This window comes from Bacillus rossius, chromosome 3 (genome assembly GCF_032445375.1).
Source record: "Bacillus rossius redtenbacheri isolate Brsri chromosome 3, Brsri_v3, whole genome shotgun sequence".
NCBI classification, from domain to species: Eukaryota; Metazoa; Arthropoda; class Insecta; order Phasmatodea; family Bacillidae; genus Bacillus; species Bacillus rossius.
In genome coordinates, this window is record NC_086332.1 from 65115391 (window position 1) to 65141863 (window position 26473).

The window sequence follows — 26473 nt, forward strand, 5'->3', positions numbered from 1 at the left end:
CCGTAACTACCCTGGAATATATCTGGCTAGCTAAAATATGTAGACACAGTAAAAAAAAAAGTAATCTCAAGTATTATCATACATATTCTTTCTAAATTCCAAAATGGCTGAATAGCATAGCGGTAGAGCGTGTGCTTCCCCCCCCCCCCTCAAGGAACGTCGTTGAAATCACGCCACTGGGAAAATATATTTTTTTTAATTTCTCAGTAACATTATAATATAATTCATAATATTAATTAAAAATGATGACGAATCAGCTCAATATGGTGAAGTTGGTTTTTTAGGAAGTATTTACAGACTGATATCAGTCGTTCATGCAAAAATGTTTCAGGTTCATATTTTAGGAATGCCATCGAAGCATAACTTCTAATACGTGCAGAAACTTAATAGTTTTAACTGTTTAGTAAATTTAAACAAAATTGACAATATATTCCTGGTCGAAAATTCAGGTCCAAAGCCGGGTTTTTATCGGAGCCGTTTATACTAATTTATAATTTCCTGTTGTTTCGTGCTGCTATTCCGCACATCAAAAATGTTAAGTTAAATGTGAAGCCAAATATTAAGGTTGTACTTATAAAGCAGTTTGTTCAACGGATACATTAAGCTTTACAAATGTACCTTGCGCCAATGTTAAGTCATGAGTAGAGACCTGCAAAATTCGCGGATTCAATGACCTCCAGGATAGACTCTACTACACTCTACACACTCGGGCAAATGCCACCTGTTCATTGGCTGCTGACTTGTGAGTCGTCTCGACCGAGTGTCTGTGATTCGACACTTCTTTGAGCGAGGGTCTCTAATTGGCCCTCATTACTCCAGATTAACAGTTAACCAATTGCAGAAGCAGCGCTAAGGTATAATTATTTGAATTGTAGCATATCACGAAATGAATCTGCGAATTTTGCAGGTCTCTAGTCATGAGGAGCACGGGGATGTTGCAGGCATGCCGGGGCAAGAAAGTGGACGACGGTGTGCGTGTGACCCAGACGCTGGAACGCGACTCCATTGACGGCAGCTTGACCAGCTACACAATACCCATACAGGCAGACATCCTAGTGGCTTATTCCACGGTAGAAGGTAACATTTACGAAACAAATGCAAACATATACATTTTTTCACGCTCTGAATTTACAGCTTGAATTAAATTCTTCACAAATTTTAGTAAAATTTTACTGCATTCACCTTTGCACTGTAGTATTTTATTACTAAACTTAGCTCTCCTTTCCTTTTTTCGTAATATATTTGTGTTGTAGCAGCAAAACAGGTTTTAATATATAGATACAAATTCTTTGAGCTATCAATCCTTGGTTTGTTTGATTATTATGTAAAAGAAATATTTTAATTCATAAATCATTTTTAATTAAAATAATTAAATTATTTACATTACTTTAGAAAAGTCGAAACCTTCAAATCATTGCTTTTTAGAAATTAAACAGAGCTAATTAATTTTTAATAAATCAATTTTCTTATGGTCGTTATTGAAAGAGGCTTATAATTCAGTACCTACTACACAAAGAAATTCAAGCGAGACTCAAGGGTGAAAAACACATTCAGAAGTCATAACACTGAAAGTGAATGACAATTGTTACCATATTGACGACATTTGAAACAAATGAAAAGGCTTCCATTTCTTTGGGACCTATTTTGTGCATGTCCGATATTAGACACATAAAGTAGAATGTAGGATTTTGCGGCGAATTTATGATAAACTAGCTTGGTTTTCGATGTTGATTCGCGTCACAGTGGTAGTATGCACCGACGTGAAGAAATAGAAGCATTTAAACATTTAACAAACATCAGTAAACATCGGCTTAAATAATGGAAAGGCATAAAATAAACCACGGAACACTAGCAGAAAGCAATTGTAAAGAAGCAGCACGCAGGTTGTAACACCGATTGGCCAACAACAGCCAATGAGACGTCACACATAACTGGCCAACACAGAAGTCTTGGTAGGAGAGATATCCTCTGATTGGCTAGCACTAGAGCCAATATGAGAGGTTACCTGAAGAAGAGCCATGGCAAATATACTAACTCCAGAGAAAATAATGTGAATTAATTATATTTTCCTTGCATACGAACTATTTTTTCCATCTCGCTACTGGCTCGTAATAATCAAGCAAAGACAACAGGGTAGGAGACCAATTTTTTCAACTTTATAAATATTATTACAAGTTGTGAACACAAGAGCCCTTAAAAAGGCTTTTACTTCCTCTGCACTGTTTGATTCACGATGTAATGACAAATGACGGTGGCTCTCAGTTTATTCTGAACCCTGAAGATGCCTGCTGGAATGCCCAGTGAAAGGTCGGTGCACATTATCACCACAATGCGGTTCTACGTCGAAAATCAGAGCTAGTTCATCCCGGACAATGAACGTCTACATCTTCTCGAGTCTCGTCCGTCTTCGCCACAGGCTACTACTCGTGGAGGAACCCGAGGAACGGGTCGTGGTTCATCCAGTCGCTGTGCAAGGAGCTGCGTGTGAACGGCGCCTCGCACCATCTGCTGACCCTGCTGACGTTCGTGTGCCGGCGCGTGGCCGTCGACTACCAGTCCGCGGTGCCCTTCAACTACGAGATGGACCTCAAGAAGCAGGTCCCCACCATCACCTCCACCCTCACCAGGCTCGTCTACTTCCCGAGCAAGAAGGGCCATGCTGGCTGACCCCGGTCCTCACGCTGCACTTCCGAGGACTGCTTTCCCGTCACTTCTCTGCGCATTTTTGCCATGCATATCATTAATAATATAAATAACAACTTAAATACACAGAAAGACACTTAAAGTGCTGTTCCCGAAAGAGAAATTGTAGATTATCCGTGAAGCCAGTAGTGGCCATAGACTTTGCGGGGCCCTGGGCATTTTACTATTATGGAGGCCCTCCCCTGGAAAATGGGAAAATATGCTCTCTCAAACAACATTAATAACCCAACCTGTAACTTGAATTTCGTCGGTGGTTTTGAAAATTTATTTTAGGCTATTTTGATACTCCTTCCTGATAAATTACCCTCAGGTCAGTTTTATGAATGTTTACCATCATATTTCCTGCAGAATCGCGTCATAATACTTGGCAATAAAATATTTGTATTGTTCTTTATAATACGGAATCATAAACTGAAAATATACATTGAGCATCAAATTCAGTTATAAGAAAATACAAATTCAATTTTCCTTTACCCAATAATTTCCACGGCTTGCTCGTCCCTGGAGCCACCCCTGCGTGAAGCTGTGCATGAGCGAGGGGAGAGACTGTCATTAATTCCTGTACAGACACGTAAATAATTTATAGAAAGACGGTGTGCTCAAACTGATCGTAAAACATAAGGTTAATTTCAGCTTTTTCTGGACGGCCAGTGGTATGGGGTCGCTTCTGGCACAGGTAGGGACGTCCATCCTTGCATTGCCAAAAAGGTTTTTACTGTCACGTTTGCCAGTTTACTCCAGCTGCACTTAAGTCTTTTCTCTGCGATATATTCTTGCTACCTATGATCAAAAACTGACTAAATTTATGTTTGCTGTTGAAACTGGGAGAAAAATTCATGTTTACCTACGCTTTTAGATTTATCGCTCTATAACTTCAGATATTCGTAATATTTGTTTAATGTAATGGGCTCTTTTGAAAAATACAGGGGGCTTAAAGAAATAGATTTCATAGTATCCGATCGTTTTAGGAACACCTTTTTAACAATTTCCACGATGTAATACTATTAACTATATGGAGCAATCCATTATTAGGTATAAATAATTTTTTATTTGCCCAAATGTATTAAAACATTTTGAGCGCTATTTTCTTAACTTTTTTTTCATACTCATAATAATAGCCTTATTACTAATTGAATTATTTAGAAAATTACTTTGTATTTATAGGTAAATATCATTACTATGCAATCAGGATTGAAAGTTCTTAATGGATAGTATTTTACATAAAGAGGTTCGTTGTGAAGCTCTGACCTAACCTTGACCTTGCAATAACATGTCAGAGAGAGCGATTTTTCTTTATTTCAAATATATTCTTAGTTGATGAGCACCTGATAAGTACCTAAACGGTTCAGTGATTCTTTTGCTTTAGAAGGTCCCACGGGTGAATGTATATATTTGCATTCAAAGCTAAGCAAAACCCTCGGTATCCACACTGCAACGTTGCCAGGGCTTTCAGTCACCAGCAATGAGTACTAACACCTCAACATTAAACATGTTTTGCAAAATATTGACTACTGTGATATTGTTATTTTCTGTAAAATAATTAATTTTGTACATAATTGATTAGCCGCATGTTCCTATATAGGCTAGTAGCTACTAATTATGATGTTACAATAAAACATTGTTTAAAAAATATGATTTAATTTTTTATTTAGGCATAACAGTTTTATAATAAATGCCATTAACCGTTTTTAGGTTAGTATAATATATATTACAATACTTAAATTTATATTACAAAATATAAAAAAAGTCAGCTTTTCTCCGTGGAATCCGCTCAAATCTTTCTTTGTGGTTAATACTCTCCACCTGTGACCAATCGTAGTTATTTGCCATAAAAATTCTACCCGTGAACAAAGAGTATGTATTTTTACTTATGTAAAATTTCTATGTTTCATTCACCATCTGATATGTTACGGAGTATCAATCAGACAATACTAGCACATCAAGTGTTTAAGAGAGTCGTTTTTTCAATGATTTTGCATCTTTAATTTTGATTTAAATTGAATCCATAATATGACTAATGTTGGTAATTTATAAATGGTTTTATCACTCAATAAGTTTTATTTATTCTTTTTGACAACATTAGGGGCCAATTTATATTGCAATCCAAGCATGAATTGAGAGATTGAAATCTTGTTCGATACAACTTTGAATTATCTGTTTGTATGTTGTGCCGTAAAGCTATTCCTTTTTATGCTAACATTCCTAAATAAGATTAAAAATTTTATTTCTCAGGTACCTAAAGTTTTCGTGAAAACTCAATTTGTATTGATTTAATAATTTTAAAAATAATTTGTTTTGCAATGAATTTCACATACAAACGCCTCACAGAAACATTAAATTTCTACAGAATAAATTAAAAAAAAATAAGCTTTTTATAACCACATATAATAAGCCAATAAAAAATTACGAATTTATTTAAGATCATGAGAGAAAAAAAAATTAATTTATAGAAGAAGAAAAATTTAAGACACCACCCCTTTAAGCGCAGCTTCCAGATCATTCCTAGATCCAAAATAGAGTTTATTTTCAAATAACTAGTTCAAAATTTCACAGGACTCTCAGCCCCAGCTAGCGAGCACGGATACGGCCGGAATCAGCCTGACACAAGCTCTGCTGGCTAGCTGCTGGGAGCAGTTACCGCGGTAGGGCTGCGACCCAACTAGCGGTGAGGAGCCCGGTCCGTCACGGGAACATCGCGCCCCTTCGGGACCGCCTCGGGTGCTGCTGGCCACGTGTCGAGTTTCTTATCTCATTTTATTGTCATTACTACTATTTTATGGCATTTCCTGTATCTTTATCGTTTTAAGTCTTTTGTATATTTACTAAAGATACACAAATTTACTAAAGATACGCATATTTACTCAATATTATCTCACAATGGTTAAAAGTTACACAAGTGTTAATTATTATGATAAATTGTGTGATATTTTACAGCGAGGAAATAAGTTTCACTGATACTCTACCTGTGGATAAAATCTGTGAATCAACATAAAATACAAGAGAGTTGGAATATAATTATAAGAAAATCCCTTTTTTTTAAATCTCTTACTCTATGATTTCTAACTTAAAAAAAACTTATCATATCCTAAACAATAAAAAAAAAATATCACATAAAAATTGTTGGAACAAACATGGTATCTTTCGAATCCTTCCTACCTCCCTCAACACGGTTTAAACGGTTTAAGGTCAGTGGTTTTAGCGCAACAAAGCGCCACGGTCCGGAGCATCACCTCTACGTCGCCCTGCACGATCGTCCTTTAGGACAGCACGGGACCACGCGGCCATGACCTGGCGTCTGTTCGGCCGCTCCGCGATGCGCGGACACAGGGACGAATGCGCAATTTCAGTCACCTATAGGATAGACTCCATTGTCCTCCGTGCACTCGGGCAAATTACTACCTGCTCATTTGGCTACTGCCTCGTGACACCTGTTAACTGGGACGTTCGTGATTCGATTCTTCCAGAAAAAATATATTATTATGTCATTCAGATGTGTGAAGTGGAGCGGAAAAATTATACTTGGGACGCGGAAAATGATAGCGTTGACATCACACTGGTAGAAAAATAATATCATTGCATTATCATGACATTTATGTGAAACACGTTAGAAACCAGTCGAGCATATCGGTTGATATTCTGACATTGATCACCATATCTGCCTTATGGGGCGTGACAAAAACCAGATATATATCTACACGCGACAGTAATAAAAATAATATCTCAGCGAGTCGAAAAACGTTATTAATTGCTTACCATTAATTTATTTTAGCAATAATGATACATTTGCAAAGGAATTATTTTTAAAATCTATCACCACTTATTGATCAATATCGACGAACATATACCGACAGTTACAAACTGACTGCAAACCAGTATTAAAGGGACCTCGATGGTCGAACGCACAAATCATTCGTCTCCCAAAAAGGCGCGACCAGGTTCAGTTATCGACTAGCTCACGCCCGGACAGAGAACGTGGCGGTTTTCACAAACTAATCCGTGAGTTTTCTTGGGGTACTACAGTTTTCACCCACCAATTCATTCCTTCAGTTCTCCATCATCATCCCACCATTACCCGAGCGACCCTTAGCAACGCACCGCGCGAGTACTTCGGCCAAAAGTCTACAAAACCGCAGGCCGAAATGATCTCTCCCAGCATTTTCAGCCACATTAACATTTATGGTCTGTGTTTAGTTATGAATGAAAGAAACACGCTATAACTCGCAGCAGAGTGTGTGTCCATCTATTGTTAATAGTTCTCTATAGACTCATTTTGAGTAACAAATAAACCAGTTTTTTTTATACGAATACATGAATAAAATCGTAGATATATGGTGATAATACTTGCTCTTAAAGTTAGAAACTAGAGTTGTTTTGAAAAAATAAATTATTTTTTAACTACAGGAGGCAAATCAAGCGAATTGCTTTTTATAACGGAAACACCCAACCTGGCGCATTATTTTCCGTTAGCTGAAATAAGAGCTTAGTGTTTCGAAAAAAAAAAGGTAACACGTAGAGCTACAATTTTCTAAATAACATCATGGAAAAATCTTATTTTTAACAGCTTTAAGTTTTGAAGAGTTTAGAGAAATCTTTTGGTAAGATTTGTGCCAGAATCCACCCAGCTGAGATGTTAGGCCTACTTCGTACGTTTCGCGCTAAAAATAGTGACCTTAATCCGTTTGAATTACCACATTTCTTTCTACAGTTTTCATGCCATAATTTTTTTATTGTTTAGAATATGATAAGTTGTCTTTCCTTAGTTAGAAATCATACAGTAACAGATTTTAAAAAAAAGATTTTCTAGTAATTATATTCCAATAATTCACTTGTATTTGTTGTTGATTCACAGATTTTATCCCACAGTTAGAGTATCAGCGAAACTTAGTTCCACGCTGTAAAATGTCACACAGTTGATCATAATTATTAACACTTGTGTAACTTTTAATCATAGTGTGATAATCTTTTGTAAATATGTGCATCTTTATATTAAACATACAAAATACTTATAACGATAAAGATACACGAAATGCCATCAAACAATAATAATGACAAGAAAATGAAATAAAAAAATTCGACGTGTGGCTCCACGCAGAGGTCTAACAGTGGCGGGGGCGCTAAGGGCTATAATGACTCAGTATCACACGCCTCAAGGATTCTATGCAGCCAGAAATCAAACCCGATGGTAAAGTGCCTCAAGCGGTGAAACTGTAGTTTTAAGTTGGAATATACAATACTGTGCTTAGAAAAAGGCCAATGAACACATGATCTCCTTTCAGCCTTTTTCACTATCCAAGAACTACGTGCTTGAAGACGAAACAATGAAACGAACGTTTATGTGCGAGTGCAAAATTTTTTTTAATGCTACTAGTAACATGATTAATTCGAGAAATCTTGAGCGATTTGTAATTGACGCGTTAGGCTGGTGTCGCACTATGCGTTTCTGCCGCTACGGCTAAAACTCGGTTTATGGCTGAATATTCTTTCGGCAGAGTGCACAATGCAGGTCTCTCAAAAATACACTAAATACACGCAGAAGAAATCACCGCGCAGAAACTGGCAACCACTCCGGTTCAACCACACAGTGTGACAGCGGCATAACACTCAGGCTCTGCTCAGCCAAATGGCCGCCTTACGGGCCGCGCCTACCCGAGCACTCACAGCGTGGGCAGAGCTTGATAAAAAAAAACCACGCTGTACGAAAACTGCTCTATATAGCACAGTGGTTTCCTTTTAATGAAATATTTAAGAATACTCTGAGGGCGGATAAGTATAGTTCTGTTTCAGTACTTATTTCATTTTTATACTTTAATTGTATAACAGTGGAAATTGCTAAAACGCGTGCATTCAGAATAATGTTTTAGATATGATACACAAGGTAGAGATCCTTGAAAGCATTCACGGAAATTGCATTACACTTTTTTCTTCTTCTTCATTTCTCTACCACATATCGTTATGGTTACCGATTGAATCACTTTCGAGTAGTTCTCCTATGCACTACGAGAAGATTCGCCGCCAATCCACAGCCTTGCGCTTAGAGGCGACACCGTGCTAGAGGCACCAGCGAGCGTCGCACTTTTCACCCCTCCTCACCAACACAGATACACCACTGACCTTTAAGGTGCCGCCTGACCGTGCCACCAAACGGCTAGCAGAGCTCCAGCGACTACGCGCCATGTTAAAAAAAACTGCTCGATAATTCTTGGAAGTGTCTGATTACGAACGTCTTTTAAGAGCCATTGATCTCGTCTATACAAGTTTCGTTTCAAAATTTCATTTTTAATGCGTATTTTTTGGACTGTGAATGAGGTATGAACTAGTGTTTTCACACATATTTTCAGATATGAACAATTCTGAAAACTCAACTTGTAAGTGGTATGGGGAAGCGGAGTGAGTCTTTATCCTTAATCTTCCAGAATAAAATTAAAGATTGGTAATCGCATAAAGTCCCGCAGAGGCGAACAGAATATCAAACGCCTGGCACGTAGAGTCGAAGAGATGTGTGATGCTCGAGTCAGTGTCGCCCTTAGCGCGACAGCACTCTTGGATCTCGTGCGCCCAAGCAGGCGGCTCTCTTGGAGTGTATTAGGCCCCCTCCATCTTGGAATTTTCCTTCTTCTTGCGATAATTCTAATTTTTAATTATTAATACATATTTTTGGCATGTCAAACCATAAGTCATATCACCCAGACCTTGTTGCAACCACATAGTATTATTTACTAACAGGCTCTGTCTGTAAGCGCCGCAAGGAAATGATGATAATCACACGGGAGCTGTATTGGAAGCGGTAGCAAGAGGCCCTTAAGGCCGCAGTCGACGCTGACCTTGGCGAGCGCCAGGGCGGGGAAGCGGTCCCAGGCGAGCCACGTGTCCTCCCCGAGTCTCCCCTCCCGCTGGCCACGCAGCAGCCTGGCCGCGGCGAGGGTGGGCAGTCCCAGGCCGTCCCCCACCACCAGCACCACGTTGCGCGCGCGCTCGAGGGGCGGGGCCGCCCCGCCCACCCGCCGCTGCAGCTCCCTGCGCGCGCTCTCGTACCAGAACTGCGCACCTGCAACACCGCGCGCGCCTCCTTAATGCTCACGTCATCAGCCGCTTACATGTCATTACTACATTTACTCTTTTTTTAATTCACAAATGTGTAACATCTTAGCTTTCGGTATACTGCATTTGGTAGGAGTAACTTCGTGAATGGAATGGAAATGAGTTACTATTATATAACTAAATAACTATAATGTGTTTCTGTAATAATTACAGATTTTTACTAAGGCGGTCAAGATGTCGTCTGCTGCGAATTCTGACGATTTGGTACATTAACGCCAGTGAATTCTATCAGGTGTAAATTAAACCAAGATGGAGACAGAACTCTCTAGCTGACGTAAACATAATGGCAGATCAAATATGGCTGCAATGGCGTCATACGTTTTGGCATGAGTTGTGGGGGATCAGTCTGCTAGTAGCCTCCACGAAGGAAGGACTCGTCGCCATATTTGTCCTCATTGGTTTTGAACAGAGAACTCCATGTTCCGTGATGTAAGTTTTTTTTTTATTATAATAAAATTTTAGTGACTTTTATTATTATAATTTTTTGAAAAAAAAAAAACTAATTCAATATGGGTAACGTGAAACCATAATGGTTGAATCCGTGATGGTGGCAGGAGGTCATGTTATCTAATATGGCGGCCGAGGTCAATGTCAAAGTCATCCAATATGGCGATCAGGGCCAAGGCAAAGGAATCAAATATGGCAGCATGGACCAAGATCAAGAGTAAAGTTTTTCAAGATGGCGGCTTGACGTTACAATCAAGATAGCGGTCGAAATTTTCAATCCTCACCCAGCACCCAGTTTTCGGACGTAGGCTACTATTATACGAGTATATTAGTTTTCAAACAAAGGTTTTTAGTACTACCCTTCGTATGTATAATAATTTTAAATGATTCAATCGTTTTTCATAAAAAATAAGTGATCGTGATTTCAATTTTTAAAAATAATATCTTCCATTTCTATTTTAATTCATAAAAACTTTTTTTTTCTAATTTTTAAACAAAAATTATTATATTATAATACAAATTATATTTTGTGATAGCCTAATTTATTTTAAAATTATAAAATTTTTGTGGGATTATCATTGAATGAATAAGTGAATATTCAGTGTTTGAAACTTCATAACAGCATAAAATTAGTGAATGTAAAACGTAACGCTTAGCATACACCATTTTCACATATAATTTATTTTTAATTTTTCACATTTTGTCATTTTAAATAATTTTTTGCGTGATGGTTAAATATCAAGATGAAATGCATGCAGCTATTATTCAGAAAAATGCAGGTGAAATATAACAATTCACAGAAATAGCTGAGTCTTAATTTATGGACCAATCATAATATTGAAAGGGAGAGAATGCGTATCAGCTTCTAGAGAACAGTTAATTATTGTCATTGGCATGTAAATATACAGCAAATGATTAATTTTTAATAGAATAATTTACTATGGACAAATTATAATATTATGAGAAGAAAACTGTGTAACAGCAGCTAGAGAACAGGAAAAAAATTCTACTCGTGTGCAAATGTACAGCATATTATTTTATTTTTTATGTAGTAGATTATAAAATTTTCTACGAAAAAAAAATTGACATTAATCACTATGTATTTGATATTTCGTAGAAAAATTTGTTTTTATGTAATATTGTAAAAATCCATCAAAAACATAACGATTTTGTCATAGTTAATATCTTTAAAAAATTTTATTGGTTTGGATTTACATTTACATTAAATCGACCTCACTGATGGGTAATGTGGAAATGGTTGTAGAGGATTTTTATTCTCATTTAATTTCGCTTTTTATGCCGATAGGCTATTATTTTGTGATAAGGGACCACATTAAAGCTAAATGTAACTTATTAGGGCGAGCGAAGCGAGCCTTAACAATATCCCACTATCCATAAATTTTTGTGGTAGACTTTACGAAAAAGTATTACACCTCTAGATTTAAATTTTTACTTGGTAATTTTAAGAAATGTCTAGATGTGTTATTTATCATTATTTTGTAAACAATTATTTTTTTTTTAAAGAAACAGCGATGAATAATACCTAACTAAAATGTTATTATACTACTAACGCTATCTGTTGAAAAATTTTGAATCAATAGAGCATATTGATGTGTAATATACTATTAACTAGACTGTTGCCAACGACATTTGTTAACAATTACAGAATTAATAAGGCATAAAAACGTAAAATTGGAAATACCTATTGTTTCTGGAAACAATTCCCATTACAATTAGCTTTAAAATTTTTTCTGGAAATTATTCTCAAATAAATTATTTATAAAAGATGTAGTTTATAAATAGATGAATTGTTGAGTTGATCATTATTTTTTCCAAATATTATTTTTAAAATTAAAAATGAAACTTTTCAAAAATGTTAAACGTGTAATTTTATTATTTGTCAAATGACAGGATACAAGAATTCAAATATACACAATTAGCAACATAATATAGTGATTTCTAAACTTGCACCTACAGACTTATTATTTTTATCAAATAAATAAATACATATAAAATCAAGTTATTTATTTCAGACCAAGTCCAAATCCACACATTAACAAAAATTCCTTTGATTACCTATATGAAAATACTATATTACAAATTTATTTAATATCCATGTAATAGTCTATATATTGGATGGATATTAAACTGGTTATATTTACATGCACTCAAATACGTCATCGACCAGTGATCATTAGGATGGTGTTGGAGCTGTAGCGCACCTTGGGCTGTTTAGCAGAGAAGCCGTCCACATGTGCATTTGCAAACATGTCCGAAGCACTACAGAAGCGCAGCAGCGCCATCAGCATCCTGAAGTCATTATTGGACTGGCGGGCATTAGGGTAGATCCCAGGGGGGGGGGGGGGGGCAGGGGGGCCCGGTACCACCTGTAATTAAGAAGACCCTCACTGTTGGTCGGCGCGGGGGGGGAGCCTTCCCGCACTTGCAAAAACGCGATGGTCAAAAGAGTTTGATGTAAACTATGTCTTATTGGAAACATTTATATGCTTTTAAATTTTTCTGCTTTTAGCGTGTATGAAGGCCAAAATATGGACAGTATATAACACAGAAGCACGGTATCCAGAGATAACGTGTCAGTTAACCCCACGTGCGAAACTCTGTAACCCCCCCCCCCCCCCATGGGATATTTCCGCGGGCATTCTTTACGAATTCTATGGATATGCGCCTATAACTGGGCGGGCATTAAAAAAAAAAGCTCACGAGCCCTTACAAAGCCATGCTTTTCGCTACGCGCATTTATTCGTAACTCGTCGTTTGAACCCAGCATCCCACGCACCTGTGTTGACCGACCTCCGTATTTGAGTTGAATACACGCCGGCCATGGCAAGGGTGTCAATTCTTATCGTTTGATTCCGCCTTAAAACATATGTCGTGGTCACTAAACCATCAAATAAGTAAATAAATTGTTAACAATAAAAAAAGTCACAAAAGTGATGGAAATTTCAAACGCGCCAAATATTAAAAACAAAATAAAAATTATGAAGTATAAAATGAAAAAAAGGACGAAATAACGAAACGTTTGTGGGTTGGCCTTACAAAGAGAGGCGTCGTGTGCCGATGAACTAATGCTGGAAAAGTGGCGAGCGGTGAAGGGGGTAGGGGTGGGGAGAATCTGCGGACTAGTTTCCCACAACCACGGAGAGAGGCGAGAGATTGCAGAGATAAGCCGGTTCTCCACCTCCCCCCCCCCCCCCCCAAACAAACAGACAACCCCGCAGACAGTATTGCTGGCGGTGCTTGAGAACTGAGGTCCACGATCCCAAGACTACGCCGAACTGCCTTCATCCCAGCCCAAACTTGGGGATGTGTGAATTTCATCAGTTCGCCGCCTTCACCTATGCATCGAATCTCGACATTTAAATAGACATCCAAAAGTATTTTATTTGTTCAGTCACATTATTAGTGTATTCCTTAAACACTATTGTAGATGCAGTGACCAATAGATAAATATTTTTTTTTCGCTCAAGTAATTAAAGCAATATTCTTTGAACTATCATTTGGCATTATTTTTAATTTCAGTTTACTGTGAAATAAAACCACAATAAAAATAAAGACACCATATGAACAACGACAGCTGTTGGTAAATTTCATGAGAGTAGACTATCTGCTCTAATCATCTTGAATTTGAACCCTAAAACAGGGCCGTCGAGAAACACTTAAGGTCAAGGTACAAATAATTTGAACAGACCCCCTCCGCATTTATTAATGTGAAAATTTTCAAGTCCCACTGTTAAAAAAAAAAAAAAGAAGTTGAAGACTATAAACGTTACTGGGACCATAGCTGTATATGTGAACTGCGTGTATTGGATAAATTGTCTACTAATTAGCAATGAAATTGTAAGTTAGTACTACTGTCAGGGTGAACTCATGCATTGAAAAAAAAAACTCGAAACTGAACCGGGTCTGGGTAATTTTGTCAACCCCCCCCCCCCCCCCCCCCCCCGCACCAACCCCCTCCAACCTTCCTAACCATCCCCTTGGCTATCTCACTCTTTCGACAGTCACACCATTACACAATAGACAGTGAAAAAACAGGCAAAATTATCAGTTCTTTAACATAGCTCAGAGTTAAAACACTATAACATCGTATAGGTCTCGCGACTGGTCAAGTTTCTTTCAGGTACACGTCTACTGACAGCGCACCAGCCACAGTAATTCAGTGCAGAAACAAACGTGTCCTGAATGGCTTGGTCAAACAATGCAGTGGCGTCTCTTGCAGACGGCCGCCAATCACGAGGAACAAACCGCTGGCGTGGGAAAACCATATTTCAGTCTAATGAGAAAGATGCAAAAAAAATGACTACCCCTACGGATGACCAGCGTCCAGTTACAACTATGTACGTCACCGCGATCGGCTGAGGAGATAACAGACGGAGTGGTCAGGGGTTGTCCTACGCTGCCCGTGGTCGGCACGTTAGTTAGAAGTGAAACTACACGATCACGAATTCACTTGGATTAAAAAAAAGATCCAATAGTTTACTTGAACGATAAATCTGAAAAATGAAGTAAACACAAGAGTTTACCTATTGCAACAAGCATGGCGTCGGAAAAAAAAACCTGCAAAGAGCCTTACATGTCTGACTATCTAGTTTATTGTTATTCCATCTCTCACCCCATCGAAAACCCCACCCTAAGCGATGCATTTTTCTTTACGCTCTGATGAGTCAACTTTTCGACTTGTTTTATCGGCTGTAAATAAGCTTCACTTAAAAAAATGGAAGTTTAAACCAAAAAAATAATCTACTATATATTTATGATCATGACTTTTCAACACGCCAGAAATGCTTTAAAATATCCATATAAAAAACTATTTGCTCCCCACAATTTTTGGACTTTCATTTTACTGGGATGTATTTCATACCATTTTTCCTTACGACCGAAAGAATCAACGCGCCGACTTACACTAGATGGATGATTAAAAAAATATAAAAGTAAGACACCCTATATTTTTAATAATGTTTATTATTTTTTAACACGTAAAAATAAACTTCTGAAGGAATTTTATAATTAATTTCATAATTTCACAATCTCGGGCTTTCCATTCAACTGGGAGGTATAAAGCATGCCACCCAAAGCCCCCAGGTAGATCGCCCTTCTAAATATCGAAGCAGTGTCACGGAGAGTGGATCCATCATCGGTCCATATCGACAGCGGTGATTCCAGGAGGCGTGACCAGGCGGCGGTCCTGGACAAGCAGTGAAAGGCTCCGGACCCGTCAGTTTCGCAACGCGCTTTTGTTTGCGCCGTTATTAATGGCCCCCCTCCCCCTCCAGCACGCACCTGGACAAGGCCTTGGGCAACACCCGCAGGGCCGCATGGCAGTAATTAGCCCCCGTCGCGTTGGCTCTAGGTGCGAGCCTGTAAGGGTGACTTCCCCGCGCTAGTCTAGCAGCGCGACGCCCCTGTGAGCTGTGCGCTCCGCAAACGTTCCAGACAGTGTCGTCATTGATTAACGACCCATGTAACGGTGTTATGCGTTTGAATCTGTTTTATAACTTAAGTTAAACTTTGTTCAATAACTTTTCTAAAATTTTATAAAGTATTACGTCAAACTTTAATAAAGTTTATCAAACTAAAAATAATATTGAAAAACTCATAAGAATTTTGTCAGTAAATATCAGTTTAGTGTAGAAATTATAGAAAAATCATAATTTTTGGGTAGATTTTATGCGACACAGAAAAGCTATTTCATATGCAAATGTAATGTTACCTTCATGAACTCGCTGTCAGGCACCTTAAGTTTCCTAAAGTATGGTTCGGAAACATTCAGTGCCGTATGAGAGTTTTAAAAATATGTCACAGGAAACCACAAATTAATTACTTCTTTTCTTACTGCGTCGACACAATTAAACGTCAAAAATAAAACTATAACAGAATCAAATTGCAGTCGCTATATTTGATGGTTGCCAGTGCATGATTTTCAACACACTTAAGATCCCTTTTAGTGTTTACCCTAGAACGAATGAATTAACTAACCAACCTAACGTTTCATCGGCTTTCAGGTCATTTAAAACAATGAGGGGTATTGGGATGGGAATGGGACATTGTGTGGGATTAATGGATGGTGAGGTAGGAAGGATAGATAAAGGAGTACCCCGAGAAAGAAAAAAAAACCTCGGCGGGGAATTGAACCCGGACACGATAGCCTTGGTGGGGGCCGAGTGATTTGATCTCCCAACCACCGCGGGCGCTAGGTTACCGCGCAACGACGCATGCTCGTTACAGCCGCCACGGCGCGCAGCGGACCTCTGTAATCTTTGGAGCGAAGTGAAACGTCCGAGGATAGCAAAGAACCATGTGGGAGCTGGCGCGAGGTGGCGGCCAGACTCTGACGCGATGGCGTCAGAGAAAGTGTTGGAAGTTGCGCCTAGAGGCTCACGCCTCATCGGAAGCAGGACCATAGGTATGCTCTCCTCCGATAACTACAAGAACAACTCGTTCTTGTGGAAAACCTCGCCTCACTTCTACCCTTATTATATGCACCTTTCCCTCAGCCGCCATCAACGACAAAATATTTCGTGTTGCAAACCCTGGAAAGATAAGCTTTGCGAAGTGCACGCTCAAAGAAATAAAACACATACCTAAATTTTTTTTATTTACCCGAATTTGTACCTTGCTCAATAATTAAAGATGATGCTATATCGCGAAAAGTTTTTTGAACATCAGTAGTTTACAATGCACTGCAACTTCTTTGGTTGGAAGATTAATTTTTACGTGTCGTGATCATTCTAGGGCGATTTGCACTATCAGTTAACTCACTGGATGATATAAATGTTGAACGAGAATTTTTTTTTAGCTGATAAGTACCAGTAAGAAGAAATGCAAAAATGGCGATAACCATAAACGAACAAAGAAATTTACCCAGAAAATAACCAAGGTATCGAACAGTGATACATTTTTGTGTCAAGCTTAGAAATATCCCTTGTTTACCAGCTGTTTAATATAAATCTCATTACTAAGAAAGTGAGAAAATGTGCTTTTTAAGGCACATGCGAGTTTGCGCTTCATATTTTATGTTTGATGGTGGCATGTAAGATACAGTGGCTAATGGTAATACAACTAACAATACGTTACATATTTTGTACTACGAAATAAAAAGAAGTTGCAAATATAATTTTAATTTTCTTGTAATATTATTTTGTGTTCCTCCAACCTTACCCGGGCAAGATTATGCTTGGTAATTGTAATGTTTTGAAAAATGGGCACCCACACGAAACACAAAGACAGACGAAAAGGAGGCAAGAAAAAAGAGAAAAAAAATCAACATTTTAACACGGTTAAACAAAGTATGCACATATATGTATATATAGAGAGAACATACTTTCTTTTGTATAATTAGCTGACATATGTGAAATTTTAAATTTTTTGTGCAGTAGGCTATGGATAAGAAGAACAAAATGAAAAAAAAAAAAATAAATGAAAATGTTTGTGTTTAAAGGCAACACTGTTGCCTACAGCGTGGTATACTTTAAAATTCCTTCAGAAAAATTTATTTTACCTGATGAATTTGAAAGACCGGATATAATAAAATTATTTTCTGGAAGAAATTAAACCAAGTAATATAGCAGCCAGTAAAATTGACTTAACACTTTAAAAAAAGTGTTCCAGTTTTATATTAAACTTCATTTTCCTTATCCATACTGCACAAAAATGTTCAAAATGTAACTTTGCACCTGATTACACAAAAAAAGTATGCAATGTAAATATTTATTTCATTTTGGAAATTTTAGCCACTCAAAGAGACAGCAAGTTTGACCGCGTAGAACGTAAATATAAAATAGCGACCTGGAACGGAACGTAAGCGCTTTATTCGACCGATTTAATAACATTCTCTTCTTCCTTCCACTCGCACGTTTACCACAGAACACAGAATCAGCAAGTCGGAATCAGGCGTAGATCTAAATATCAAAGAAGATATAAATATATATGTACTTCAAAGATACCTTTGTTAGAGGAACATTCTTCGTTGAAAGTTCCGTAAATCCACTGTGATGTCTAACAGTGTATGAAGATTTGTATCTGCAGGGCTGAGCCAAGGGGCGCATGTCCTACGCCTGATAGGTCTGTCCGACCCCAGCGTGGCCAATGGGATCGAAGCGCTCTCACCGCGGCCTGGCGGCTCTTGTAGAAAGTTCCCGGCAATGAACATGCAAGCGATGCTCGTCAGCGTGATCGTTCGAATTTCACGGGGAGAAATTATTGACTGTAAAAATATTCTTGGTGACACTGAGTTGCAGGTAAAAACAAGGATTTATGTTCCATTGTGGCAAAAAAAAAAAATTAAATATATGATTTACGACACAGCGTAAATATCAAGGTATGTACGCACCATCGGTTAATTTTAAAAATAAAGGAAAAATTATTGGTTTACCGCATCAATTTTTGGGGATATGTTTTCTTGGATTAAGCCAGACATCAATAAAAAAATTTTCATTTTAAACACAGAGAATTCCTTGGAAAATACAAATAACTAAACAGCAAATCAAACCCAACTCCTTAATAATCATTATGGCAACATACTTGGCTAGTCAGTCATAGCTTAACAATTTTCTAAAGTTGTTAGAAAAGTCATTCTGAATGTGAAAACATTGTAGCTCGGTTATTTGGAAGATTATTCGGAGCAGAGTTATGCTGTCTTTAGGAGTTGATTATAACATTTATGACATAAAACACAAAAATCCAATAGAAATGCTAGAATAATATGTTTCCAAGAAATTTATTTTTATTAATAACCGTCTGGAAAAATCCATTTTGGTAATCTTAAAAAGGAATTACTTTCATTTACAATGCAAAAAGCGTCTAAAAGAATTGAGTTTCTTAAGTTATAAACAATTTTTTTTGGCGAACATGTAGGTTGATTTCGTAGGGGTGCTGTTTCCAACATGACGCGTTGTAGCTCAAGCTCCGGGCAGGCATTTTCGGAGATGCACAGAAAAAAAATGGTCTGCACTTTTACAAAAGATTCCTTTGGAAACCAGTTGCCAAGAAATAGTTCATAATATTCAAAGAAAGATATTTTACCTTCGTACAACACATGGAAATGGTTATTTTTTTACGTGTATGAAGTATGTTTTTCAAGATAATAACTTGGCGCAAATTTTACATTTATTATTTTAATATATGGACTATATTTTGTTCTACTATTCCTTATTAATCTGGGCAGTTAGTGCTGGGAAGATTTTTCAGGGATGTACTGGGACAACACAAAGCATAAACGTTCCGGTAAGAATCCGAACCCAGTATTACGGCGAACACTATTATGCAGTCATGCAGTTGGTTTTTATGTAAATGTCTGTAATTTGACACGAGTATTCTGGTTCCATTTACAATTCGGAACGGACGCTCGACGGGTTAGAGTTGAGCCTGCAGTCGCGGGCGAGGCGTGGGCGCATGGAGTGGGTGCGATACGCGCGCACGTTTCACCGCGCCGCTCGTCAGCTCCGGTTCTGAAAGCCGAGCCGCGCAAGGTGGGACGCGATGAGCTTTAAAAAAGACTCGTCGACTAGGAGAGGGAGGTGAAGAGAAACCCAAGGAGGGAGAGAGATATCAGTGGAAAACAAATGAAAGTGGTCAGGTAGTGCGGTATGAGCACGACAGGTCTTCTTGACCGTCTCAACACTGATTCTTCCGCGTGTCTTCCTTTCCCCCGTTACCCCCCTCCTTGGCCCGAGGCCGTCGGCGACCTATTGACCTCGTCTCTCACTCTAATGAGAAGCTGCCTTCTCCTTTCTCCCCCTCTCCTACGACGGAACTCTCTCGCTCTCTCCCGCCAAAAACCCCTCCAACACCCCCGATGACTGACGTAACGGATGGACCAAACGCGCGGCTCTTTCAGTTTACGAAGTGAAAGTCCGGCCGGCCACCCCGCATCGCCGCGGATCCGTGAAAGAGAGAGAGAGAGGGAAGAGAGGCGGGGGAGAAAGTAGCGAGCTCACGTAGAACTGCAGTGACCTTTGGCCGTTGGGCGCGCATGGAGAGATCACCAGGTACCACTCGCAGCAGGGCGCAAACTTAAGGTGAAAGTCGCGAACTTATCGTCTCTGGTCGATTGGGAACTGGGAGGTACGAGTAGTGCCTGACAATTAGATTGTAAGAAAGTTATCAAGAAAAACCTCTACTGCTACTCTATGCAGGTAATTTTTGTATTTAGTACCTATGTTTCGACAAGGGGTATTTTAGAAAGGTACGATGTCCCATATTGTATATGCAGAATGGACATATTAGGGTAGCAACTAAGACGCTTCCATTTCCCTTGCTCCTACATAATACAATAAAAAACAATGTTGAAATGATATTCTCCTCGACTTTCTAAAGCAAAGAGAAGTAAATACTTTTTACAATTTCTTTAGGTATTTGCAAAAATGAAAACAAACAATAATTTTTTTTACAAAAAAAATACATTTTATTGCCACCGTAAAAAACGTTTTTATACACTTATTTGCAAATATTTACAAGACTATAATACACAGTAAAGAGTGAGAGAGTGGTGAGAAGCCATTTCTGGGATGATCCTCGATGCGTGGTGGGCGGCGGCCGGGCTAGTCGCCGCCCCGTGGCCGCCGCGGGTCGCGTCCCCTGGGGGCAGCGCCTAGTAGGGCCCGCTGCCGCCGGAGCCGGGCACGCCGTAGGCCGTGGACACTCCGCCGCCGCCGGACCCGCCGTGGCCGCCGCCGATGCTGCCCCCGTGGCCGCCGCCGATGCTCCCTCCGTGTCCGCCGCCGATGCTGCCTCCGTGTCCGCCGCCGATGCCGGAGCCGCCGCCGATGCCGGTGCCGCCGATGTCCAGGCCGCCGCCAATGCCGGTGCCGCCGATGCCGGAATCGGCGATGCCTCCTCCAATACCTCCTCCAATGCCTCCTCCAATGCCTCCTCCAATGCCTCCTCCAATGCCGCCTCCGATCCCGCCGCCGATCCCGCCGCCGACGCCGCCGGACACCTGCTTCTGGGTCTTGTAGCGGATGAAGTAGACCTCGGGCTTGGACGGCTGCGTGGGCGCGGGCGTGGGGATGGTGAGCTCGGGCGCCTCCTCGGGCTTCTTGACCAGCACGTAGATGAGGGTCTTCTCCTGGTCCTGCGACAGGGGCGGGATGGCCGCGGCGGTGGGGGTGGGTGGTGTCGGCGCCTTGATGAACACGATCTTGTAGTGCTTCCTGTTCTGGGCGGGCGCGAACGTGGGCCTCGGCCTGTTGTCCTCGGGCTCGGGCGGGGCCACGTGCACGTAGATGTGCTTGGTCACCAGCTGGCCGCCGCCGAAGCCGCCGCCGGAGCCGCCGCCGAAGCCGCCGCCGAATCCGCCGCCGGAGCCGCCGCCGAAGCCTCCTCCGGAGCCGCCGCCGAACCCGCCTCCGAGACCGCTGCCGCCGCCGAAGCCGCCTCCGATGGCGTTGCCGCCGCCGAAGCCGCCTCCCAGCCCGCTGCCGCCGCCGAAGCCGCCGCCGCCGATAGCGCTGCCGCCGCCGAAGCCGCCGCCCCCGTGGCCGCCGCCGAAGCCGCCGCCCAGGCCGCTACCGCCTCCGTGTCCGCCGCCTATGAATCCTCCTCCGGGCGTCCCGTAGCTCTGGGACGGCGGCGAGGGGTAGGAGTATCCCGCCTCCGGCCTCCCATGGACCAGCACCGCCAAAGACGCCACCACCTGGAGACACGAACAACTGTCACTTACACCATCCACCTGCCTGGGTGACCAGCTGCCACTCCAGGACACCTGATTTGCCAAGTTGAAGGTCTCTGAGGCAATCTGTTCAACAGTTCTTTCAGTTTGATGCAACATACCACTGTTCAGTCTCTAATTGATGGCTGCTCAGGTGTAAAGGAAAAGGCCTATCCTACCCATTAAACTTCTGGATCAGTGTGCCCTATTCCTACGCAATACTATGCATAGATCTTCACGTTGTTTTGGCTGGAATGAAGGGACAATTAATATTCATTTCACCGTAAGACGTTTTCTCCTACACATATTTGTTAAAGCTGAAACGACGGTAAAACTGGTACTGAGACTAACTACCATACATAGTATGAAAATTTCGAATAAAAAACTGTGATCAACGCACAAATATTTAAAACGATAATTTGTCCTGAATTTTAAATGTAAATTAGTGTCCTGAGATCAACCTTGGGGGTTTTCCAAAAACATTTTTAATTATTTGGGTTAAAAATTTTCCTTTAAGTTTTATTTCGTATGCACTGGGGTAATCTGTGTGTCTTTAGAGCTTTTGACTTCGCACGAATAGACATAAGAGACTGGGATTTAAATACGTGACACAATCTCAAAATTACCGGTTATCATTGTCGATGCTTCACTCGGTAAACTTAATAGATAATCGTACTTAATTAAACCACTGTGATAAGTATTTTCTCGCAAAATTTTGTTTTTTTTTAACTTGGGACTCACTGAAAGTGAAACGGACTTTGTATTTTGTATACATTCATGTTTTTTAATAAAGGGTTGAATTGGATGAAACGAGGAATCAAAGAGTTACACAAAACAAAATTCAGAAGGAAGTGTATTGAGTTTAACTAACAGAGGTTTTTAAAAGAAATTCAGACAACCGACTGCTATATTATTTCTCCATTTAAGATAATTTAAAATTGCTATGCACTTCAAATTATGACTACTAGCTGACCACATTCATTTTTTATATTTACTGTTTAAGAATCTATTACAGGAGTTTGCATTTCAGAAATCTAAAAGTAAAAAAATATATAATGTCAATTAAAAGCTACTTTGAGTATGTTTTACAGTAACTGAAACTATAACACAAAACATTTACTGTAAAGAGCAAGAGTTTATGCAGTTCGTTTGGAGAATAATCGTGCTAACATTTTCTTTAGCCGAATATCATTTGATTAAAAAATTCAGACCAATTAAGAGTCAGACTGGTTGTGTGGAGATAACACGTTCAGAGCTTCGGCTTGTACATTTTGTTTCACTCATGAACCTCTCGTCATACCCATGTTATACGCATTATGTATGGTAAGGTTGCAAATACAAAAAGCTGGCAAAAGCGCAGAACTTTAGCATTTTTATAATTTCTTAATATGCTAGTATATCAAATTTTAGCATAGCCTGGTTTATACTATGAGAAATATTCCATTAATAAAACCTAACGGGCAACAATCTAAATTTCAAGAAAATACATATTCATTAAACTACCGCGTCACTAAGTTATTTGACGTACCTTGTGTGCGCGCGATACGCCTTGAAATGTCTACTTTATGATGTCACATCACTTGTCAAACACTCACCTTTTAACGAAATTTAAAAAAAAGGGATAGTTTATTTATTTTTAAGTGAAGATAGAATGGTTTTGGTTTTCTCAGCTCTAAGAATAACTTTTTAATCTAGTTTTCAAAACTACAGTCGAGCTCATATTTTATACACGTAATATGATTACAAAAGAATATTTCAATCCAACATTAAGTATATGATTTTTCATCAGGCTGTTGACTGGATTGAATATCAAGCACGGGAAGACGGTATGACAGTGATACGGCATTCATCTCTATTCCACGATAAGGTTAACGGAGCGCATTTGGTCGCGAAGACATGAGTTTTCCCTGTACTCCTTCACCTATAGCCCTTAATTTCCGTCACTGCTACATACCAATCTCGTCTCACATGCCTCAGGTGTCACCCCGAATGTAGCTACAGTAAAAAGTTACACGTAACGTAGGATAGTGCGAAAAGTCTTTTGAAAGCTTCTTTTTGCGAATATTTTCAAACTTACCTTTTTTTCTTTGGCAAATTTAAAGTGTGTTGGTGAAAAGAAACTTGCAAATACATCCTAATAGAGGGTTAACCGAAAGCAACTACAGGACTGTAAGCCATTTGAAACAAAAAGTTACAAATTAATTTCTTGCCAAATATACTTCAGGAAATGTTAGAATCTACCATTTTAAACATATTACAAGAGCCTTTGAAGACTAAAATGCAAACTCGGACAATTGTGTTGTATAGAAAATAAAAGCATGAATTTTTACATCGTCTACCTGGCTAGTGTTGACAGACACATGTTCGCATGATTACAGTTTTGTATTCACGAGCTCACCTCCGAATCCGGCTGTGTTACTTTGCGGGACAAAAAAGAAAGAAAGAAAGAAAACATCACCTCTGAGCGTACGTTATGAAGTCGTGCCATCAATTATTCATCACTTGGCGTGTGTGCTCTCCTGCCCAGTCCTGCCAACTGCGGCGCGCGCCCGGGCGCTGCCAACTGCGCGGGCTAGAGAGAAACCCGGAGGCAGAAGATATAAAAAAAGGCGCGGGAGAGACTAATCGACTCCCTCGATCACGCTTCTCTCCGGGCCCTGCGTCACTGAACAATGGCCGCGTGGAAGCGCGGTGCTCCCACGCGCTGTGCGAACGCGAGATGGTGGGAATAGAAACTGTAACGGGAGTTTTCTTGCGGGAAGAACCGGGCTAGCCAGGGGTGAAACCGTGTTAGCGAGGCGGGATGATAAGTGCGACGCTCGCTGGTGCTACTACCGCGGGATCGCCTCTAAGCACTAGGCTGCGGACTGGCGCACAGTCTTCTTGTCGTGCATAGGCCAACTATGATATCTGAGCGGTGACTATAACATTGGAAGGCAGAGCAATGATGATAAAGATGTAATGCAAGTCCCTTGAGAGCTTTAAAAAATCTGTACCGGATGTTTCAAGCCTAAACATTATCCTGAAAACTAGCTCGTTAGCCATTCTTTTTCTCTTTAAATCACAGTTTAAAAAACAGAATATGGAAGTGAAACCAAAAAAACGGAATATGGAAACGAAACCACTCATCCATCCTTAGCGTATTAGATGTTTTTTCGTAAACAGACCCCACTCGGATATGTTGGTTGGTTTTCAATCACGAGGTTTGATCTGAGGCTCTGCATATTGAATATGTGCCCAGTTTGGCGAGAGCCTTAAGGCAGCACGGACGGGTTGAGCTACGATGAGCCAAATACAAAACATGTCCATACAAACATGCCAAATTTCCATGTACGAAATTGAAATAAGTAAATATCGTGCCGTTTCTCATAAACAAACGGAATCGTCCATTAGTTGGTGAATATCGAAGAGTATAATTTTTTTCCCGCAAATTTTTCAGAAGTTCTAAAATAAACTGTAAGCAATCCGTGCTAAAAAAAAATCTGAATAATCATCCTGTAATTCTTTCTACCGCAAAAGGAGGAACATAAGAAATTATTAAAATTTAGGAAAAATTTTAAAATGTCTTACTTGAATGGCTGAAAGTAAATGTATTAATAATATTCTCGGAGACGAGAAAACAGCTTGATAGTTCCCGCTGAAGGACGGATCAATGTTAGATTATTTGAAGCTACGTTTCTCTGCAGACACACACCCGGTCATCCCTAGCTGAAGGCGCGATCTACCGTTTGAGACACGAACAAACTTTCTTAAAATTTGTACACCTGAGCTCCGATCTCCGGAGAAGCAAACAAGGCCCAGCAGAGAACTTTATGATCCTGTAGCACAGGGCGATCCTCCTCCGAAGACGACGACGACGGTATCCACGGCGAGAGAAGACGTGAACCAGCGGGTAGGAGCTGGTGCGCACTCACCGCTAACACCCTCATGGCAGCTCTTGCAAGATGTTGTTGACTGGAAGGTAGACCCGGTCAGCGAGTGATGCCTTCCTCGGCCGGGGCGCACGCTTTTAAACCCTTCATCCGAGAGGCTCGAGAGGGAGTCTTCCTCCCCACCTCCGCGGCGGCGGCGCCCGGCGATGCCCCTCACTCTTACCAGAAGGAAAAGTCGGCCGCGGTCGAGACCCCTCATCCCCCACCTCCTCCCTCCTCCTTCACCAACACTCCCGTGCCGGCGGGTGTGTGGCAGGAGGTTGTATAACCCCCAGGACGACGAGAAGTAAAAGGGGAGAAAGACCCGATGAAGGAGGGAGGAAAACGGGGCGGGGGATGATGCCTCTGGGACATTACCGGCGCGGACGACGACGACGCGGGCACCTCTCACTCGACGGGGTCCAGCCGAAGACTCCTCTCCTCCCCCTCCCGCCCACCCCCCTGTGCCTTTCACGAGGGGGGCCTGCCAGGAACGGGCGTCGCCGCAGATCCATCACCGAGAGTTCCGCCCGGCTCTGCGGGCTGCAGGATCGGAGGACGAGGACCGCTAACACCGGCACGGACAGCAGGGACTCGATCAGGGCGCTACCGAGCGGAGCAGCAGCCGAATCCCCTCGCATCAGGG

The 26473-nt window shown here is 40.6% G+C and overlaps 3 protein-coding genes across 4 annotated transcripts in view; 1 reads left to right on the top strand and 2 right to left on the bottom strand.

The window, feature by feature from the left end:
- LOC134530820 (caspase-1-like) overlaps positions 1-4335 on the top strand; it is a 41939-nt gene extending 37604 nt beyond the window's left edge. For both annotated transcript variants that reach the window (XM_063366064.1, XM_063366065.1), the window contains 2 exons: positions 942-1077; positions 2417-4335. In XM_063366064.1, coding sequence (XP_063222134.1) covers positions 942-1077; positions 2417-2667 — 387 coding nt within the window. In that variant the 3' untranslated portion in view covers positions 2668-4335. The remainder of the gene's footprint in view (positions 1-941; positions 1078-2416) is intronic.
- LOC134531306 (alkaline phosphatase-like) overlaps positions 1-12557 on the bottom strand; it is a 98709-nt gene extending 86152 nt beyond the window's left edge. The window contains exons 1-2 of the mRNA XM_063367000.1: positions 12434-12557; positions 9525-9748 (exon numbers count right to left, since the gene is read on the bottom strand). Coding sequence (XP_063223070.1) covers positions 9525-9748; positions 12434-12557 — 348 coding nt within the window. The remainder of the gene's footprint in view (positions 1-9524; positions 9749-12433) is intronic.
- An 8300-nt stretch (positions 12558-20857) lies between these two features.
- On the bottom strand, positions 20858-25845 carry LOC134531307 (uncharacterized). The gene is made up of 2 exons (XM_063367001.1): positions 25831-25845; positions 20858-21901 (listed from the first exon to the last, which is right to left on the bottom strand). The coding sequence occupies exons 1-2, from the start codon at positions 25843-25845 to the stop codon at positions 20858-20860; spliced, it is 1059 nt and encodes a 352-aa protein (XP_063223071.1).
- Positions 25846-26473: the final 628 nt, after the last annotated feature.